We start from the raw sequence: 23,058 nt of genomic DNA, 5'->3' as shown, positions 1-23,058 counted from the left end.
GTACCAACATTATTTAAGATCAACAGTATATCTGTTATCAAATGGTTATCCATCTACACATTCTGAGCTTTATCTCTTGCTTTTCCCCCTCTAAAGCCTGCAAGAACTGGGAGGCCTTAAAACTGCCCATGGAATTCTGATTAGGATATTCCAGTTCTCAGGAATGACCTTCAATAGCTTATGCTTCGGGTATTTACACAGAATAAAGTCATGTGTACTTGGACAGTTTTCAACACATTGTGGATCCAAAAATTCTTTCGGGACAGCCTCCATGCAAGAATACATAATCCAGAAATAATCACTCTGAACAGAGAAACAGTTTTCAAATGATTACATTAACAACAATCACTATGATTTATTTATTTGAGAAGTTTATATCCCGCCTTTCCCAGCCGAGGCAAATGCCCAAGGTGACTTAAAAAGCTCCATAATAAATGTACAAATATCACAGTATGTAAAAAGAAAGCCAAAAAAGAGAATCAAACAAAGCATTAAAAACATTAATTCTAACAATAAAACTGTAACCTAGAAACAAAACAAAGTAAAACAGAAAATCTCTCGTTGAGCCATTGCGGGAACAAATTAGTTCAGGGAAGCAGTCAAGCCATAGCAATATTTTAGAGGCACAGGACACGAATATCCTCTCAGCAATCAAAAGGCAGATGAAACAGGTATGTTTTAAGACCTTGCCAAAAAGCCATGAGGGAGGAGTACAGGTGTGCATCACTTAAGGACAGAGATACATTCTCGGATACCTTTTGTTATGCCATTAGATCATTAAGTGAACATTCAGTCCAATCTATTGCCTTTGTTGTGTAAACAGATGCTCCCTGCCAGACACTAGCTGGTTGCACAGGTTACTGGCAATAGATTGCCTTTGTTGTGCAGACACTCCCTGCCAGACACTTGCTGGCTACACAGGAGACCTATTGCCTCTTCTGTGCATTAAGAGCCTCTCTGTTGTGTAAACAGACACTCTGCTGCAGGCTATGGGAGATGCGATTGCTTCATTTAGAGCATCTTTATTGAGCTTTGACCACCATCATATACGCAGTACATTGTTAAGCGAATGGTTGTTAAGTGGTGCACGCCTGTAGTTCTCAATTCCCCTGGAAGATAATTTCATAGCTGTGGTGCCACTACAGAGAAGGATTGCTCTTGAGCCACCACCCCTCTCATCTGGCACTTGTAGAAGAGCTCCCTCAGATGACCAAAGAGGTCAGGCTGGAAACGTATGGAAGGAGGCAATCTTTCAGATAGCCTGGACCCAAATCATGGAGGGCCTTAAATGTTAATACTAGCACTGACACTGACACTGAACTGGACTGGAAGCGAATGGGCAGCCGGTGTAGCTGGGGAAGCAGTAGTTCAGGAGACTCATATCTAGCCCTGTAACCACCCAGGTAGCTGCATTCTACACTAATTGCAGTTTCCAAACCATCTTAGAAGGCAGCCCTCTAAGGGTTCATCAGATGAATGAACTGATGATAGTTCATCACAGCACTTATAACACTTGTAAGAATCAGCCATTAGAAAGCAATACATATGGGGGGGCATTTCTCAGACTCACATGGCACGGTTCGGAGGTAGAGGTTGTCTCGGATAATCTGCTGTAGCTCGTGGTCCACTGAACCCTTCTGGAACCGTAAATTGAGGTAGTGACGAAGATCCTTATCAACAATGCCTCCTGGTAAAGTCACAAAGTATGTACTGATTAGTAGAAAAACAAGAAGAAAGATCAATCAGATTATTTACTTTTAAATTAAATATTGAGTTCCACTTGCAATTATTTCAAATAGTCATGCCCTGACTATACAACTTCAGAAAGGATAATTTTGCAACTAAGAAAAAAAAATTGGGCCCAGATTCAAATATGTGCCTCCTACACAGCCCTATATTAGCCAACAATCCTGCAGATCAGCATGCTTCATGGAAAGTAACAATCTAAGGACAGCCCTCCCCTTGTTTCTGCCAAACTACTGTTTGGTCTATCACAGTGTTTCTCAAGGTTTGTCTTCTGCTGTACCACTTCACATGGTCCACCTACTCATCTTTTTTTTTTTTTTGCAATGAAGTTTATTTATTTATTACAGATACAGGTAAGGAAAAATAGGTTAGGGCTGAGACTACACAGGTTACACATGAGGGTATTGGCCATCGATTACAACATACATTAGTCCAGAGGAAAAAAAAAATTGATAATGTCTAAAAACAAAATTATTCATCAATACCAAAAATTATCATATTTGTAAATCTACTGATTAAAAAATTGATTGTTTAAATTATTAATCTAAAATTATCTATCCAGTCATAAAAAGGCTTCAAATTTTACTTATACACTGTTCTTGCCACTAAACTAATATTTAAAATAAAATATTTCTTATCTGATTCTTAATTTCTGATGTTGCATTTAAGAGGAATGTTTCCAGTTTGAATGGTAATACACACTTCAATATCTCTTGTAACAGTTTATATATCATTTTCCAATATTTCTTTGCATTTTCGCATATCCACCACATATAATAAAAAGTTCCCTCAATTCCTTACTTATCCAACATTTGTTTGATGACCCAGGGTACATTTTTACTATTTTTTCTGGAATTAAATACCATCTATAAAATATTTTATATAATTTCTCTTTTAAAACATAACCCTTTTAGTTATCTTAATACCACTTTAATTTTCGCAATATTTGTGTTCCAAGTTTGTTTTCATTTACATCTGCTTTGATTTGATATAATTAATGGAATACTCTTCACTTCTAAAGAGAATTCGGTCCATTAATATCTACAAAAAGAAAAAATTCTACTTATTGTTCAGCCATTTTCACTTTCTGTCTTCGTACTTTCTTTGTTCTCCATCTTGTTGGTGTTTTCCTTCTTACTCCTCCCACCTATTTCTTCTTAACTCTCTTAAATTTCTTAATCCCTTTCTTCTTTCTTTTTCTTCATTCTGTTCTTTTTGGATTTAATCCAAAAATTCTTCCTCTTCTTGAAACGATGTGCTCTCTGAAAGTTCCCTTTTTTCTTCCTTAAAATTCTTAATTCTGATAATAACGGTTGCTTTTTCCATCTCCTGTCTCATTTCAAAAATCTCCACTTCTTTAGTTTCATCTGACATTTGATCCATTCTTTTTTCTTGTCTGTTATTTGTAATCTGTTCTTGCATGCTTGTCAGGGAGGAGTTTATTTGCTTCATTTGTTCAGATAATTTTCTGACCTGTTGCTTCATTTCATTTCTGAAATCCCACAACAAATTCTTTAATAAGGACTGGCTTTTACTAACATCCTTTAAATTTTTGAATGCCATTCTTATCAATATCCAATCAAGCCAATATACCTCTGGCTGTAAAAAAACAGAAATAAATGGTCCAACAATTAAAAAAAATCAACCAACTCTCATTATCTTGTTTTACCTTCTTGTAAGGCTAATTTCCAATTTTTATATCCAAAAGGGGTAAATCAATATTCCACTTCCAGTCAATAACAATGTCAAATCAGTCAAACAATTAAAGAGTCATCCAAGTCTTATTATCTTGCATCCCTTCTTGTCCAAGGTAATCCTTAATTTTTAATATCCAAAAGGGGTGGATCAGTAATCCAGGTCAATAACACTGTCAAATTAAGTTAGTATGCCTTTAAATGACCAGGTCTGAATCAAGCCTTCTTGCTAGGAAAGCGAAAGTAAAAGTTATTTCAGCCATTAAAGGTTAGTTATTTATTTCTTTTCCATGCATACCATTTCAGCAGGGTGATCTTTAATCTTCTTATCTCTCTCCTTTTCTTCCAGTCACCCTTATTACAAAAAAGAAAAAAAAATACTCCAGCAAGGGTTTCTTTAAATCCAGGTTCGCGCTTTTCCCCTCTGGTGGCTACCAGCCAACGTAAATAATCTTAAAGTTATCTTTCCCTCCTTCCAATCTCTTGATTGCAGTTCTTTTTATAGCCTTTTAATGAACTGGTTACTCACAGTTTAAAGCTTTTTTCACTGTCATGTTGTTGTATCTAGGCCCTGGGGGAGTACCCAGCTATCTGAATCTGTCTTCTCCAAATCTTCTCCGAAGATGGTGTCCTGTATATAACATGATCCAGCATAGAGCAATTTCTGGGGGTTTCCTCTGCGACCACCATCCCTAGAGATCCCCCGAGTTCAAGCTCCCAGCCTTCATGTCTTCTTCTTAGTGAGTGAAGAGTCCCTCATTGCTGAGGTCCTCTGGAAACACATCTATTTAGCAGTTCCCTCCAGAGTCCTCCGAGATCCCCTGCTACTGCACTGAATGTTAACTCCGCCCCCCACATGGTCCACCTATTCAAAGTAACATTGAAAGTAACTGGTAATGACATCATCAACCCTGCGTAAGAGGCTCAGGGTAGACAGGAGGGCTTTTTTGAGCATGGAAAAGCATGCTTTAGATCAAGGGTCTCCAAACCCCAGCCCAGGGGCCAGATGCGGCCCGCAACAAGTCTCTTTCCGGCCTGTGGCCAACCTCTTGTCCCCTAAAAGCCTCTGGTTCACTCAACTGAACATGACCAGAACTGTGCTCTGAATGTGTCTGGAGGGTGTTCTGAGGGCCAGAGAGGTTGAATGAATGAGCCCATTGATTCATTTATTCACTCATCTAAGTTCTATCTCTAATGTATTTATTTAAATTTTATATTTAAATTGTTTTTCCGGCCCTCCACACCACGTCAGATATTTGATGCGAGCCTTTGACCAAAAAGTTTGGAGACCCCTGCTTTAGAGCTCTGCCCACCCAGCTGAGCCTCCTGCCTCTGTTTGTTGTGTTGCATTCCTGATCTCACAACCAGGCAGCAGGTGTCCAGGGGTCCTGTGAGTACCACCAGACACCACCTCAAGTAGCACTGGTACCCATATCACTGGTTGAGAAACAGTGATCTATCACTAATCACACAGATATGGTTCACAGCTCTGACAGCTTGACTGGGAGAGCTATGTACATAGAACCAATTGGTGTGTTTAGTTTCTCATCCAATTAGTAATATGGCTATTTGCATGGCAGGACTCTACTCCCAAGCTCCTTATTAGAATTTGTAGTTTGGACTATCATTGATAAAAGAGAGAACTGCAACAGCTGAATCTATCAAGTACTGTAATGCATGGAGAATGAACTGAAGGAACTTTTAAAAACACTTCACTGGCAACACACTTAACAGGATTGGATAAGCAACACCCTTGATAATTTTGCTCCATACATGTTCATGATTCTCTATATACTGGGGGGGGGGGAGGCACCAGAATATCTATATAACTAATTCAAAAATATTGATATTAATTTTGAATAACCAATAAAATTACTGAAAATAATGCATGGAAAATTTATTGTATTACTTAAAATATCTCTATTTCCTTGCTGAAATGTTTGTCAAAATAATTCCCATATTTCTGTGCAATTCACCAGAAACAAATGGAAAATATCATACTGTCTTTTGTTTTTATTGATATAAATCTAGCAGCCCAATCCTATCCAATTTTCTAGGGCTGAAAATTATTCAGCCCCAAGGGATGGGAACAAACTTTCCCTTACTTTGAGGAGGCCTCCTTGACTGCCTCCGACCACAGAATGCAGGGTGTGACCCATTGGCACAGCTGCATCAGTGCTAGAGAGTTAGGATTGGGCTGTAGAGCAAAACTGATAAATTCCATAGCAATGTTGGTATTTTATTGATTGATTGAATTGGATTTGGACCCTGCCCTTCTTGCTGGAGGGCACCCAAGGTGGCTAATAACAATACATAAAAGATAATACATAAAACTATAAAACACAGATAAAACTATAAAATAGAGAATAAAAGCCAAAGAGCAGCACTGATAAAAACTATCAGTGAAAAAAAAATTACTAAAAAGCAGTCATCATACCCTCTACCGGTCACCAAAGGCTTTCTGGAATAAATTATTAGTTATGGAATGCATCATACTGTTAGCCCTCTGCTCAGGTAAAGCCAGAGGCATAGCAAACAATTTGGTTCAAGGAAAGTTGCAAGCAGCTGAATCAGCTGAATGACACAGCACCTGTGCCTGCTACACCCTAATTAGATGTGGAGGCCTGGATTGGCTGCTCTGCCCACTTAAGCCACAGCCTGCAACTCCACCAGTGCAGTAGGTGTTAAACTGTAAAACTGCTGCTGGAGACTTTGGCAAATGGATTACTGTTTATGTATATACTGTATATGACCTTAGACTGACTGACTGACTGTGATTTGTGGATACTGACTTGGATAAGGTAACTTGAGACTGCTATATTCAATGTGTATGATCTGGACTGCTTTGACTACTCTATGTGTGACTCCTCGCCCAAATATACAACAGCTAATTCAAAGACTCTGTTGTGTCTGCTGAATTTTATGTACCCTGCTCTACAGACAGGATATATCACGTTTCCTACCTTAACACATACTACTAATTTAAGACCAATATAGATATTTTACCCTATTTCACTAATACTGTTCTTAAAAATATGTTCCTATGATATCAAATCCCCATGTACAACTTTTACTAAAAGCAATACCATAAAGTACAGTTAATTACTTTTTTAAGAGCCCAATTCTGTTCATGTCTGCTGAGAACAAAGGGCCACTGGCATCGCTAGGGGGGTGTGGGCCGCACCAGGTGATGCACTGGGGGGGTGATACACTAAACTTGCAGTATGAGGAGCTACCATGTCATGCCATACACCGTTGGATGTGGAATTCCCAGCGGAGTGCAATGCAAAAAACAGAATTGAAATAGCTCCTTTCCGTCAAAAGTTATGGCCAAAAAACCAGAAAGAAAAAATGCATGGAGCCCTATGGAAAGTGAAAGCGAGCTGTATCGCATGTTTACTTGTGAGTAGGCGTACTTGCCATAGTCCATCGGAAAGGGCAGGCTGAGAGGAATCCAACAACAGAATGGTCCCGATCTGATGAATGCAGCCCAAAAAAAACAGCCGAGTAGGAGGTTTCCCCCTTCCCAGCTGTGTCTATTGACCGGGAAACAAAGCCACGTGGTCGCATCTACTCGTGAGTAGGCAAACTTGCCTTAGTGCGTCAGAAAGGGCAGGCTGAGATGACTCAAGGACGTCAGAATGGTCCTGATCCAATGAATGCAGCCCCCCAAAACACCTGAGAAGACAGTCCCTCCTTTCCAGCTGCCCTATAGAGCTCTTTGGAAAGCAAACTCAGCTACGTGGTTGCATTTACTCACGGGTAGGCACAGGAGCCTTGGCAGGGTGATCAGAAAAGGGGAATGTGAGGACACCAGAAGGGTCCAGATGGAGCTGGAGTGCAACAAATGCTCCAGAAGGCAGCATCCCCCCCCAAAAAGGGCAAAAGTATGTGTTCTAACAAAAGGTACAGCTAAAAAACCAGTGGGGGTGGGGCGATGGTACATCACTACACCCACCACCTGGGGTGTTGCCCCGCCCATTACATGGGGTGATGTGCAGGCCTCCTGCACCAGGTGACGCAAATCCTAGTGATGCCACTGCTAAGGGCCCAATTATATCCAATTTTCCAATGCTCATGCAGCTGCAATGCAACCCCAAGGTAAGGGAGCAAACATTCCCCTACCTTGAGGAAGTGTCCATGACACCCCTCCTCCCCACAGCAGGATGCAGTACATACCCTGTTGGCATGACTGCATCAGCACTAGAAAATTGAATATGATTGGGCCCTAAGTCTCATTGAATTAAATGGGTCTTATTCCCAGATAAGCATTATAAGATGGTAGCCTAAAATATTATTTGACATAGAGATAACCATGAAAACTTACTATTGTCTAGTCTAGCCAGTTTAGTCTGGCCATTGTTAAATATCAATTTTACAGCAAATATTAAACCAGTCATTCTTACCCAGTAACAAATTAAAGAACTGTGGTTAATATTTCTCCATTACTTTTCTTCAGTTCACAAAATTTTGAAAAGTACATTTGCAACAATGTTATTTTCTTTTGTATAGAAAAAAGTCAAAAGTAAGGCAGTATTCTCTTCCTCACTTTCCCAACACTAATCTCACCCTTTTCATTCATGAAATACATACTTAAAGGCAAACAAAAGTGTTAGCCTTCTGATGTTGGAAACACCAAGTTGCTATGAAATGCTGAGAACACTTTCATAAATCTCTACAAGCACTCAAACCAAATTCTTCAGCTCATTTTCACAACTCTGTTCTGAATCTCAGAATTCCTGAACTGGCTGCTTCCATGACAGTTAACACATTATATGCATACAAAGAAACCTGTCTAAAGAGAGAGTGAAAAAGGGTTCTGCTAATTATTATTATGCTTACAATTAACTGTCCATTTGGAGAAGATGAAAATAGTTAAAATTCTGCAGATGTTATGTTCCCCTCAACCACACCAAGAATATGCGCAATGATGAAGATGCCTACTGACACTCAAAAATGCCAGGGATAACATGTCATTTGAAATAACAAACTTAAGTCATTCACCTTTATGCAATGATGCAAGGCATGACTTGTGCAACTTTTTCAAGAATCTTAAATTCCGTTTCCCTAACTTCAAGAAAGAAGCAAATTCATGTACATATTTGAAACCAATCTAGTTCTATTTGCAGTTTAGTATGCATTATCCTGGGGGCTGGGGATAAGAATAGGCCCTCGGTTTGGCTGTACTTGTCGTAAGAGGCAACTAAACAGCCACCTGGTAGATGGGACTCGTTAGCCTAGGAAGGCAGCTCATCTGAGAGAAGGAAAACTCTGATCCCAAACCTCCACTACCTTGTGGCTACATCCAGTTATGGAAAAGGCTTCAGGAGTCCACCTCGAGGCAAAATCCGGAGCCGGAGTCCCTGAGGCAGTTCATGGCTCAACACGGTCACGTTCTGATAACTCCTGCAATCCCACTGGAACCAACCGTATTGGCTTCTGCCTTTCCATTGGACCATTCCAGCGACGTGGAGAGGGGGGATTTGCTGCATGGATGACAGTCTATCCTCCATATTTACTTTACCCAAGCTTCACGCACTGGAGAGGACACTCTGTTCCAGAACCACTATTCAGAGCGCAATACCATAGTCTTCCGAGACTGAAGGATGCCAACACACATGCATTATCCATTTTTTTTAATATTGTCAATTGCTTGCTTTAGATAAATGTTTCAGGTTCTGTGGGTCTAGGGAGCCAGTGGAGGAAGAGGACAGACAATTCGTTACTACAGACAGTTTCCCTAAAAAAAATGTCACAGTACCCAGAACTCTCATGGAAGCCCAATATGACATCAAAAGAGGCAAGGACCATTGAGGTCAGCGTGCCATGGGGAAAAAAAATATTGAAAATCACTGCCCTTCATTTAGGAAACTTTTATTTGGCCCGTGAAAATGTGTAAAATGTGAAAATGTATTCGATGTGGCTCTCATACTGAAAAGTCTGGAGTCCCCCGCTAGAGGGTTACACTTCATAGGGTTACGTTTAGTCCCACCCCATCTCTCCAAAGCTGTTAATATCCATTTTGTTCAGAAATACAATGAAAGCCATGTACAAAGAATATTAAAGCAGCCTGTAACTCGTTAAAAGATTCAAACCCAGAGAGGAAAATTTTCATTTCTGAGAAAATGACAGAGATCAACAAAAGGAGGCTTATAATATTCTCCAGCCCATGATGTAATAAAACTAGACTTTCTGTAATCCACAGATGTTACAGATGGAGTGTTATTGCCAAGTTTTATTTTGCAGTACAGTGGCAACTGTAAAACAAACATTCCTATTTCTATTGCTATTTTCACATTGTAAGAAGTCTGAAATATTTCTTAGCCTTAAAACAGTTTTATTATTTTTCTTGTAAAATAGATCCAGGATGGCTCATACATTTCTACTTACTCGTCTTACATCATGGGCAGAACCTATTATGGTACATGTTGTTTTTACTCCAAAAGGATAATCAATTGTGCAGTATCTCAACCATTAACACTTTGCCTTGTTTCTTTTTTTAGTCTTAGAGCACAATTCAAAGGCACCCCTGGCGCCAGCCCAGGAGGCTTGCAAATGTGCTGTAAAGCACATCTGCGCCTCCTTGGGAGTAAGCCGCGTCAGCACACGAAAGATGAAACCAGCTTCCGTGGCGGCTTACTCCATGAGCCTTGCATTTGCCCGGTTGGGCTTACGCAAGGCTCTGGGGTGGGAGGGAGGGAGGTGGGGCAGAGACATTCCTGGGCAGCAAAGTGAGGCCCTGGGGGTGGGCGGGAAGCGGGAGGCAGGGCTGGGATTCGGCAGTTATGCCGGATCCCAACCCTCGTTCCCAGGGAGATTGGAGCGACTTCAAGCCACTCCACTCTCGGACTTGTACCACTTCAGGAGGTGGCGCAAGTCTGAAGAGACCCATAGGGGCCAGCATGCTTTACCTGGAAGTAAGGGGAAAAGTTTCCCCTTGCCTCTGGCTGTGCCGCTTTGGGCCCCTATCCTGAGCTAGATACAGCGTAATCCTCTTGGCTTGGCTGTTCCAGCGCAGGGTAGGATTGTTCTCTAAATCTCTTAGGGCACAATCCAAAAGCGCCCTTGGGCCGACGTAAGTCACTTGCGCCAGCCCAGGAGGATCACAAATGTGCTGTAAGGCACATTTGCGCCTCCTCGAGAGGAAAGCAGGCCAACGCTATGAGAAGTGCCGGCCTGCGGAGGCTGACAGAAGCCTCCACAGACCTGGCTGGGCCAATGCAAGAAGAAAAGGTAAGCAGGGTGGTAGGTGGGGAGGAGGCAGGAGGGAGGTGTTCCTGGGCGGGGGAAGGGTGGATGGCTTTGGGGGCAGGCGGGTGGGCAGTGGGAGATGGGGCTGGCAGTTCGGCAGTTCGGCAGTTCGGGATGTGGCACAAGTCTGAGGAGACCCATAGGGGGCCATTGGTCCTTACCCAGGGGTAAGGGGAAAAGTTTCCCCTGGGCTCCGGTTAAGCAGCTTATGGCCACTATCCTGCACTGGATACAAGCTCCCTGGCTTGCCTGTTCCAGCGCAGGTTAGGTTTGCGCCCTTGACTAAGATCAGACATGAAATCATTTCACTGATAATTCAAAATACTCTACCCAGTTTATGATTTCACAATATGCTCAATCCGTTTCCTGGGTGTCCCTGGGCCAGCCACTATCTATCAGCCTCGCCCACCTCACAGGGTTGTTCTGAGGAGAAAACAGAGGAGAAACTACGTACACCACCCTGAGCTCCTTGTAGGAAGGGCAGTTTAAATGTGAAAGATACTAAATAATAAATAAATAAATAATAATTGCTAGTGTCAAATAGCTTAAAGTTCTATACCACATAAACACAGCAGCCCAGTTCAAATGAATATTAAACATAGTCTAGAGCTATTCGAAGAAAGAGCTGCAGGCTGGCATACTCCCTTCTCCTCTTCTTACATGTCTGGCAACGTTTTAGAGGGAGAATGAATGTTTTTGTCAGACATTTTAAGAACAAACTACGGCTCACCTGATGTAAAAACTCAGGAAACGGTTAACAAGCTAGGGTTTTAAATTTCAGACTCGCTGTGCTGTTGGCACCAGTGGTGTCCACAGTGTGGGTGCTGCCTGGGGTGCTGTGTGACACCCCCTTATCCACCAGAAGTGTTGTGTAGCACCCAGAAGTTGTTTGGTAGTGATGTGATGACGTCATTACACCACAGCCGAAGTGCTTCTGGGGGCTGCCATTTTACAGCCATTTGAAGCCTAGGGGGGTGGAAAGGCCCAACTGTTGCCAAACGTGGCACAGACCTCTGCTCAGTGGGGGCTCAGGTGGTGCACCCAACATCTCCCAGAGTGTGTCATCTGAGGCAGACTGACCTCCCACCCCCTGTGCTACTGATTGGTGCTCTCCCTGTGGCTCATCCAAGCCCCTCCTCACATACAGAAAACCAAGACCTTCTCTTGGGGAAATCTGTGTCCTACATCTTAAGGGCAGCCAAATATCCCAATCTGCTGCAGCCAAAGGGTATTTTGTGACTCTGTGTGTGAGTGGGTGGCATAAGTGGATTTAACCTGGTGAGATTAGCAAAGAGACTGTTAAGTAGTATTGAAAAGTACTGTAAAGGTTGGAATGGATCCTGACTGCTCAAGCTTATCTATCCTTTCTAGAGAGAGTATCCCAAAACTGCTAGGAACAAAGAAGCACCAAGTAGTAATGAACTTGGCAGCAGAACAGGGAAATTACTTCTCAGTCATGTGGTGAGCATACGTGCTCTTGTGGAAGTGAACCAAATATGCATTCAGTTACTAAGGACTGCCACAGCCAAGTAAGTTTGGTTTGGCAAGTTCTCTCAGGAAAACATAAGAGAAATATTACATTCATCTGAAGCTCATGCAAGAGAACAGTCTGCTATTTTTCTGCATCATAAATATAAATTGCAAATTTGTTAAAAGCAATGCAGAAAGTGGGAAGACAAACAAAAATTTAGGAGTCATTTCCTGAGTTCATTGAAATGACATTTTTCAAACCAAAATTAGAAAACAGCCAATTTCAGGAGCTGCTCTAGTTATATTGTGAAATATGACAAATAATACCATGTTGTTGGCATCTTCAAAAGACTATGGTATCATGCTCTGAATAGTGGTTCTGGAACAGAGTGTCCTCTCCAGTGTGCGAAGCCTGGGTAAAGTAGATATGGAGGATAGACTGTTACCCATGCAGCAAATCCCCCCTCTCCACGTCGCTGGAATGGTCCAATGGAAAGGCAGAGGCCAATACAGTTGGTTCCAGCGGCATTGCAGGAGTTGTCAGAACGTGACTGTGTTCAGCCATGAACTGCCTCAGGGACTCCGGCTCCGGATTTTGCCTCGAGGTGGACTCCTGAAGCCTTTTCCATAACTGGATGTAGCCACAAGGCAGTGGAGGTTTGGGATCAGAGTTTTCCTTCCCTCAGCTGAGCTGCCTTCCCAGGCTGATGAGTCCCATCTACCCGGTGGCTGTTTAGTTGCCTCTTAAGTACAGCCAAACTGAGGGCCTATTCTTATCCCCAGCCCCCAGGGGAAATGAAGCCTGAAGATCGTGCCTGAAGATAACAGAGTATTATCCAAGCATCCTTACGAAAATCAAAATCAAACAGAACATAGAGTCAGAAAACAAATCTCAATTATTTTTTGCTTGAAAAGGAAAGCTTAGAAGAATGGCAATGCGTATCATTTTATGAGGGAAGGCCCTGGAAGTTACAAGTTGTATGTAGCCATTATGCTGAACCAAAATATTTTAGATGCAAATACATCTCACAAAGAAGACTCATGAGAGAGAGCATTTGGGATATCAGAATTTACATGAATCAAATGTTATGTTATGTTAGAGAGAAATATGTATGTTAGCATGTTCACAAGCACAGTTGCCAAGAAGAGTTTAGATCCATTTTACCCAGAAGCCTTAGAGGAAGGACTACAAGCTAGGAGTCCTCAAGGAAAAGTCTGTTAGGAAGGAACTCTGTGTCACCCTTCAGAGTCAGAGCTAGCCTAACACAGAGAGGTCCCAGATAGATAAACAGAGGTAGTTAATTAATTAAGCAATAAACCAATTTGACACAATCAAGATAACAGCAATTTGTTGTCAAGCTAACTAGTAAAATTTATAGATTCAAGCTGAAGCTTCAAAGAATCCCCCCTTCTTCTTTTTCAATTCCAAGACAGCATTGAGCAGAGAAGGGAAAAACACACAGAAGAGCATATTGGATTATTTTAAAAAAGCCAAAAGACATTGTTAAACCAAAATAAAGTTTAAAATAATGTAATTACAAAGAAGCAGTGTAACATCTAAGAGTTAGGCTGCAGAAGAAAAGCTTACATTTAGACAAGAGGGAGCCTTTTATGATCTCTAAGACAGTAGCAAGATTATGAACCCTAATGGGGGTAATGAGGGTTAACTGATGAAGTCGTAAACAGAAGCAAACTACCAGCAGAAGTGTTTTGTTTAGGTAAAAGTTGTAAAATAATTAGTAGGAGAGATTAGAGGTCAACAGAAGTCACATGAAATCCACAAGTGAAAATGCAGCTTCTGAACAGTGATTCAGATGCTCAAGTACCAAATAGGGACTTTAAAAGCTGTTCTAAAGTCATTTAAAAGGAAGAGTAGCACATAGAATGTTTTGTTTGTAAACTCAGAAGTTAGCAAGTATATTCTTTGCTGAATATTAGTTAAATTAATAAGAGAAAACAAAGTTAAAAGGATTTAAGTCTGCCTTAGAGTGAGGCTTGCAAAATAAAGGCAGTACAGCTAATGTGGAATGTGGAATGTGGAATTCTTATCTAAGCAGGAATATTTCAAATTTGACAACTAACTAAAATACCCAGACTTTCCTAGGCACCAGAATAGATAGTGAATTTAAGAATATTTCTAGTAATAAGAATAATTAATCTTGGTAGGCACAGACTCATGAACAGGGAGTCTGTTCAAACTCAAAGTTGACAGAACAGATATGAAACTAGTGAAGACTACACATATCAAAGTTGGCAGAATCCGATAAGAGAGAGGCCTCCAGCTAGAGATTTCTCTTAAAAATGCAGTTTATATCAGAGAAGAACTGAGATTTTATAGAAATCAGAAATCTTTTATAACTTCTTGTAGGAAAAAGTTACAAAATAATTAAAATTAGATTAGAAGAGAAGATAAATTGGTGATTAAAATAAGTATAAACACGGATTTAAATAAATGGATTATTACAAGATTAGTGTAATTGGGAAAATTAGGATAGAGGCACACTGCCCCCTTTTGAAATAGTATTGACATTACAGAAAGGGGAGGAGTTCTCCAAAATGGCGAATACAGTAACCTGAGATATTTAAATGTATGCTCCAGATATGGCAATAGCCAATGGAAAATCCCCATATCCAACATCATAGGCTCTAACAAATATGATTGGAGTTTTCTCGAGACAAAGAACCTACAGGTATAAATGGTCACACCCAGAAGGGAATGTTGCTTTTTCTCTGGGACACTGAGAGACCACAGCTCTCTGTGTTTCCCATTTTGAACCACCGAGAGAAGCCCATTGCTGGCAATGAATAAAGACTTGGAAATCACCACATTTTCAGTCTGCTGAGTTTGTTTTGAACCCTAAAGACACTGTGCAACATTTAGGGCAGGGGTGCTCACACTTTTTTTGGCTCGAGAGCTACTTTGAAACCCAGCAAGGCCTGGAGATCTACCAGAGTTTTTTTTTTACAATGTTCGCACCATCATAACATATAACATTTATGTGTACAATGTATGTTGGTGTACCTTGAGCCCCACTGAGTATAACAGGACTTACTCCTGAGTAGACATGCCTAGGATTAGGCTGTGAGGCTGCAATCCTAGCCACACTTACCTGGGAGTAAGCCCCACTGAGTACAATGGGCCTTACTCCCGGTGTTTCCTCCCAGAGGCACCTGAAGGGGGGGGGGTCGGCACTCTGCGATCCACTCATTTTGCCTCACGATCTACTGGTAGATCGTGATCCACCTATTGAGCACCCCTGGTTTAGGGCCTCTTAAAGTTACCTAAAGCTTCATCATTGACTTCTACTGGACTAGTATGACATTCTGGCTATAAGTATCTTTTTCCTAAGAATTATGATGAAACAGCCTAACAACAAGACAGATGGTATTTTTTTACCATTTACACAAAGCCCATTGAAATCAATTTCTGGCATGGTTAGCCTCGCCTGATGGATATGTAGTCAAAATACATCTAAACAAGCATTCACATTTTGCAATGCTGAGTGCTTGTTTAAATGTAAAAACGAAAAATACTGTTGAATATTTTAAATAATTTTCAGCAACAGAGAATATATCAGTTTTATTTTTGATAGCATCTCCAGGAATTCCATTTTGTTAAAATACCGTATACATGAACAAGGTCTGTCAACTAGCATTAATAAGGCAAGGAATTTAGTTGAGAACAGAACTAAGTACCACACAAACAGAGGCAATTCAGCCATCAGATGCACAGATGAAGTCAATAGGAATGCACTAGTATAATATTGCATAATGTTTACAATAGTTATTTACAAAGTGATGGTCGTGCGGCAAGACCCATGCAAGTAAAAGAACAGGCATTGGAATGTAGCACTCCTGCCATTTCGTACAGCATACATCATAGAAATAAGCACCCATTTAAAATAATCCATACTCAGCAGTCTAGAAAAAATAACCATAATTTATATATAATTCCAATAACAAAATATCAAAGTTTTGTTGCATATTGTACTAGGAAAGACTTTAACCCCAGTCATAATAAAAACAATACACAGCAAGTCAAAGACAAATCTCATTAGCTTGATCTTGTAGAGTTCAGCAGTTTAGAACCAGCTGTTTAGTGTTTTAAAATATTATTATATTCTGGTTAAGTTAAGCCCCTATTGTTCCTCTAATTAGCACTGCTGGCAAATGTAAATGACAAGACCAAAGTACATTATTCAGACTTGAAATTAGTCAATTCTCACAAATGCTCTACAAGTTGAATGCAGGGAGATGGTGGATAAACCAGAAGAATCACATCCCTTGACTCAAGCAGTGATGCCCTTCGTCTCCAGAAAAAAATACTGATGTGTGCACCAATAGTACCACTGAGACAATATTAATCTCATGCCCTTCCTCTAAGGACCTCAAGGGGACAAACAGAGGTTATCTCATTTTACTCTTACAATTCTGCAAGGTAGGTTAGGCTGAATTTCTGTGATTGACCTGATGTTCTCCAGTGAGCTTCCTGGTGCTTGGAGATCAGGTCTCCCAAGACCACCTGCAACAACACACTTAACAGCTACATCACCTTGGATTTATGTTTTCCATCTCTAGAAGCACCACAAAAAGACTGTAAGCCACAATAAGACAATAAGCATCTACAATAAGTTCACATTTACCTTTTAAAATATTTGGCATCCATTGCTACAATCTAGTTGGCTGAAATTAATGTATACTCATACTGTTAATCATTTCATTTATGACATTTTCAACAGTTGCTGTTACTTAATTAAAAACAGCACACTAGTGATCAAAATCATAGGACAATAAAGATACCTGGCAGGCTGTTGAAGCCAGGATTCACAGCAACACATTTTCTTCTCTATCTGTGCATATTAAACTCCCCATCACCCAGCACATGGTACAGCAATAATATTTTTCAATAGCTGCTTAAGTCACTATTGCACCTGGCTTCTCCATCAAGATTTGAGCAGAGGCTTCCCTAAAGTATTTTGCATATGTGAGATTTCCCATCTGTATTTGTTTCCAATAATACCAGTCACCCAACTCTTTATATGCAAGTTCCAGAACAGAGACTCACTGCAAGTGTTTAAAAATGATTCATATTAGAGATGGAGAGAAAAATTAGTCATTGGCCCTCAAAAAAAATAATGTCTTAAAGTGACTTTAACTATATGCGACCTTAAAAGTGGTGACTAAAGCAAACACTGAAAATGTGTCAAGAATTATGACATTCCTATTGAGCAAACAGAAGTATTATTCATGAGAAATTCTAAATGATGCTGAGGAACATCTTTGCATTTTGTAGTTAAGGAATTATTCTACTGCAGATTGCAATAATGCAGAACATAAATCTTAGTAAAGGCATATTTTTCCTGTTACCCCTGCCTCAATTTCCCTTCCTCATCTTTCTCCATTTGTCTCCAAGTCAAAGTTTAATGAAGCTCCATGGGAAAAGGCACTGTTCTTCTGTAATCCTTTAAAGCACAAAGCACATTGATGATTCTGTGGAACAAAGGTTCTCCAAACTGGAGACCGCTGTGCACCAAAAAAGCCCTCCCTGTCCTGAGCGGCGCTTACCGTTCTGCTGCACCACTGCTTCTCTGTTCACACGACCTGGGCAAAGGGACACTTAGGCAGGCACATCTATTGCCCATTGCCCTAGCAGGCTTTGCACCAGAATATCTGGGCAAGTGTGACTGCCCAGATCATCCCTATGCCCAGACTGGGTGAACGGAGAAGCAGCGGCGTGGTGCAACAATAAGTACCACTCACCGGGGGGGGGGGGGCTTTCGCCAAACACCAGATCCAGCCCATGGGCCATAGTTTGGCAAACCCTGCTATAGAATAGCAATAATAAATATTTAAACATTTAATTCATCTTTGAATTATAAATATGTCTTTTTGATGTGCAGAATACTTCACTGACTAGAGACACATTTTAAAAAAAACCTCCCCATTACAGGCAGCTTTTGATTAACGCATTCTTAATTAGCACATTTTCAAAATAGTGCAATTTGGAAATTAATACAAGAAGTCTAATTTACCCTGGTAATTTTCAGAATAATGTGGTCAACTAATTGCTAATTAGCTGCTAACAAGCAACCCATTCGCTGCTGGTAGCTTCCTGTGGGTGGAGGTGGGGGTCTCCTCTAAGGCCAGAAGAGAAAAAACATTATTGCGGCTGGGGTTTGTCAGGAACTGTTCAGTACTTTACTGCACTGCGGCCCTCACTCAAAGAACAGCAGAACTTTTGTTTACAGATGGGATGGGGACATTGGGGGAGAGTGAAATGAGCACTTCCACCCACCCACCCACACCAACACCTCCTTTTTGCCCTGTGGGGCCACGCCTGACTTGTTTGCCAAAAAGACTTGCAGTTAAGTCAAATGGAGTCCCAAAAATGCCCTGGACAGGTCCCCAAGGCCACCCATTAAGACCTGACACAAGTCAAGTCAAAGGGGGAGAGGCAGGAGCAGGGCTAGATTAGAGTCAAGCCATGGTGGATTGGCACATCCCTGCATTTTGAGGATCTCTTTTTCTGTTTCCCAGTACAAACCATGTCTATGGTAATTTCATAAACCTCTCTTTTTCCCCAACCCATCACACCATTCTCACCTTTCCCTTCCCCCCAAACTAAAAAGCCCCTGATCATGTTGGGAGCCCTTATTTCTTTGCACCACTGTACAAGGTACAGTGTCCATTTCCCCACAACATTCTTTTAGACATGAGGCAAGCAAGAGGACAGTTCTATTTGTATAGCACATACTTGCATCACTTCTATCAGTGATCTGCACACACACATTGCTTGGCTTCTCTCCAGTGGTGTCACTAAGATTCGCGTCACCTGGTGCCTGATAGGTGTCGCGTCGCCTCCCGCCTGCTCATCACCCCATGCAGTGGGTGGGACAACCCCCAAGGTGGGCGTGGTGATGTACCATCGCCCCACCCCCACTGGTTGTTTGGCTGTACCTTTTGTTAGAACACAGATATTTCAATGTGGTTTGTTTCATTGCATTCTCCATGAAATTGCGCACTGATTGATATATCAGTGGTATAATAATAATAATAATAATAATAATAATAATAATAATAATAATAATAATAATGATAATGATGGTATTATGCCTCCAAATAATAATGATGGTATTATGCCTCCAAATTCTGATTTTAGTGATTTTGGTCACTAATGGTGTCTCTCTCTCTCTCTCACACACACACACACACACACACACACACAGTGTCAACTTACTAACACCTTATTGCAGCAGTTCTCAAACTTTTAGCACTGGGACCCACTTTATACAATGACAATCTGTCCAGGACCCATTGGAAGTGATGTCATAGTCAGAAGTGACACCATCAAGCAAATTAAAATAAATAATTAAATTAAAATAAAATTAAATAAGGGGGAACCAGTCCTGTTCCACCAAGTGAATCTACTCTGAAGTAAGTCCTATTATGGTCAATGGGGCTTACTCTCAGGAAAGTGCGGGTAGGATTGCAGCCTGTGAGCCCATTCCTATGCATGTCTACTCAGAAGTAAGTCCCATAGTGGTCAATGGGGCTTACTCTGTAGTCTGCCTGCAATAACACCCCCCCCCCCAAAAGAATCAGGGAGATTTCCAGGCCTCCCAGTGCCCAGTTTAAAGTTCTTCTGTTTCAAGCATATCAAGATAAAGATCCTCCTGGCTTTGTAAGTGCAAAATAGAAAACTTTCCCCTTACCAGCTGAAGCCTCTTTTTTGCCCTTTTTAGTGGGGAGGGGGAGGCTGCCTTCTGGAACATCTCCAGCTCCATCGGATTTGGACCCTTCTAGTGTCCTCACATTCCCCTTTGCCTGGCCTGACCACCAGCCAAGGCACGTCTGCCTACTCATGAGTAAACACGACATGAGGCTGCTTCACTTTCCATAGAGCTCCATAGACTCACAGCTACGAGGGGGGAACCTCCTTCTTGGGTGTTTTGGGGGGGGCTGCACTCATTGGATGAGGACCATTCTGATGTCCTTGGAGCCTCTCACCTTGCCTCTAAGGCAAGTCCTCTTACTCGCAAGTAAATGTGGCCATGTGGCTTTGTTTCGGGCTCAGACTCGCAGCTGGGAGGGAGGGACCTCCTTCTCCAGTGTTTTTTTGGGGCTGCATTCATTGGATCGGAACCATTCCAGTGTCATTGGATTCCTCTCAGCTGCCCTTTCCGATGGACTATGGCAAGCATGCCTATTCGCGAGTAAACGTGCGATACGGCTCACTTTCACTTTCCATAGGGCTCCATGCATTTTTTCCTTCCGGTTTTTTGGCCATTACTTTTGAATGAAAGGAGCTATTTCAATTCTGTTTTTTCATTGCACTCCGCTGGCCATTCCGCATCCAACAGTGTATGGCATGACGCGGTAGCTCCTAACTCCGTGAAGTTAGCGCGTCACCCTCCAGGGTGCGTCACCCCCCTGGCGCATCACCCGGTGAGGCCCGCACCCCCCGCATCCCCCTAGCGATGCCAGTGCTTCTCTCCTGCATTAGAGAACAACAGAAAGAGATAACAGCTGGCAACTTCTTTCAGCATTCCTATTAAAACTTCACAGCTCATCAGCTGAGAGCAGATGATGACCTGATAATTGAGAGAGCCCTAATTATCACACTGATTGGGATAAGGAGATTCTGTGGGACTGATCAGCCCTGTAGGCCTTATGTTTGACACCCCTGCACTACGACATATACTTTTTGCACAATTTGCTCTTTTTTTCACCACCTCTATTTTTGACAATCCTTTTAGTGTTCAAAAGGGCTCAAAAGTCTTCATAGAGAGAAGAGGAATCTGTTGCCTCAGGTACTGGCTTGTTAACCTCTGTTGTTTTACAGCACTGTGCAAAACAAGGGATGTCAGCTCGGATTCACAGATGGACGAGCATCTGGTTATCCAAGAAATGTGGGAATGGAATCAAGGCCACACATCTCCATCTTGTCCAGGGAATGCTACCTATCTGGCAATGAAATCTTAAAACACTGTGCTAGAAGATTACACTATGTCATTTGGTTGTGTAGGCATTTCCCACCCCGAAAGTGAGGGTAAATGAGAACAAACAAAGCCTCAGTGACAATGCTACACAGCCAATCGGGATGGCTACATCACATCATAAATAATTATGCTTGCTATGTGATCTATGGTTGTCTAGGACAGGGGTGCCCAAACCCCAGCCTGGGGGCCACTTGCAGCCCTTGGGGACTCCCAATTGAGCCTGTGGGAAGTCTCCAACAAGCCTCTGGCCCTCCAGACTTGCTGGAACCCACGCTGGCCCAACACAACTGCCCTCAGCATGAGGGTGACTGTTTGACCTCTTTAGTGAGATGTGGGATGTGCTCCCTCCACTGCTTGCTGTTTCACAGCTGTGATGCAGCAGCAGCAGCACAGAAAAGGCTGGCCTTGCTTTGTGCAAGGCCTTTTACAGTCCTTGAGCTATTGCAAGACTTTCATTCATTCATATAAGTTCCATCTCTATTATATTCATTTATGTAAATTGATTCAAATTTGAAATGTAAATTAATTCCTTTTTTCAGGGCCCCAACAGTGTCAGAGACATGATGTGGCCCTCCTACTAAAAAGTTTGGGCACCCCTGGTCTAGGATGACATGAGGGAAAATAAATGACACCAGCAAATCAGCAAAGTAACAAAGGGTTGTGTACAGATGTGAAACAGAAAAATTCTGGAAGTACATTAGATTTCCCAAGGAGCATTTTGTGACCATGAAAAATCATTTCAATCCTGAAAAGCACCCAACATGCAATTTGCCATAGGAGTGGGTAGCTCTGGGTTAAGTCATGCATTTGCCAAACTACATGCAATCTACTGTGACAGATGTTTTTAACATCGAGACAAATCAACATATTTGCTAGCTAGAAGATAAATATTTTTGAGAGGAAACTTTCTGCAACGATTAATCTCCAGGGCATTGCTTACCACCATTCTGTTTTGTGTGACTAGAACGAGCAATCAAAGTTGAAGCGAACCTAAATTTTTTCTTTTTCATGGGCAGCCCAGAATAGAAAGATGCAATAGAAAGTGCATGGTATTGATAGCAAACGTAAAAAGCAAGTACAAAAGTATGTCAGAATTGTTTTGCCTTCTTTGATGCAACATCAGTTATTGCTCTTTGGTTTATGTATTTTCAAGGTACCTTGAAGGAAGAATAAGTTGCTCTAGGAAGTAAAATAGATCTTATATAAGCCACTATACCCATGAAATTGATTCATAAAAAGAGCAGAGACACAGGTACTGCAGATTTCATCTTTTACTCACTGAAAAAATAATTCACAGAAGTGCATTTTCTGTTTGTTTTTCAAACACCCCAAACTTTCTTCACTGCTGAGACATCTACACACTCTGGATTTTTTTTTAGTTATCAGATTCATCTATTCATGGGGCCTTGTTGCTCTCTTGCATAATATTATTACTTCCCAGTTCTTTTCTTTGCTATTGTGCTTCCCAGCTTTTTTCTTTGCTATGGGAATTTTGCCACAGTTTTTCAAAGAACTCCTCATGTACAAAGGATGCCTCCCATCTATTCCATGACAGGTTCTGTAGGCAAAAGTTTTTCTATCCAGTAAACAAAAGGCTGGTAAGTAATGCACTATGAATTCGTCCAAATTGGCACATACAACTGTCCTTGTGGTTTGTCACCTGTTTAAATTGTGTTACATGAATGAAGAAGAGTGATTTGGAAAAAAGCAATGCAACCTCCCTAAACAGAAATTGACCATCCTCCAGTTGTGTGCACAGTCTCTCCTAACTCCATCTTGGTTCCTTAGCTGACATTCCTAAAAGGGGGCTGCAGGGGCTTGGGTGCACTTGCCCAAGCCTCCTGCAGCCTCCCAGGGGTGCGGAGAGCCCTACGCAACCTTTGGCAGGGCTCCCCAAG

General features: G+C 41.6%; 1 protein-coding gene across 1 annotated transcript in view; it reads right to left on the bottom strand.

Annotated features, from left to right (window-relative positions):
- Positions 1-23,058, bottom strand: part of MAGI2 (membrane associated guanylate kinase, WW and PDZ domain containing 2) — a 747,493-nt gene that overhangs the window by 572,355 nt on the left and 152,080 nt on the right. The window contains exon 2 of the mRNA XM_066633432.1: positions 1,571-1,687. Coding sequence (XP_066489529.1) covers positions 1,571-1,687 — 117 coding nt within the window. The remainder of the gene's footprint in view (positions 1-1,570; positions 1,688-23,058) is intronic.

Source organism: Tiliqua scincoides, chromosome 7, assembly GCF_035046505.1.
Source record: "Tiliqua scincoides isolate rTilSci1 chromosome 7, rTilSci1.hap2, whole genome shotgun sequence".
In the NCBI taxonomy this organism is placed as follows: Eukaryota; Metazoa; Chordata; class Lepidosauria; order Squamata; family Scincidae; genus Tiliqua; species Tiliqua scincoides.
This window is presented reverse-complemented; position numbering and strand designations above follow the sequence as displayed.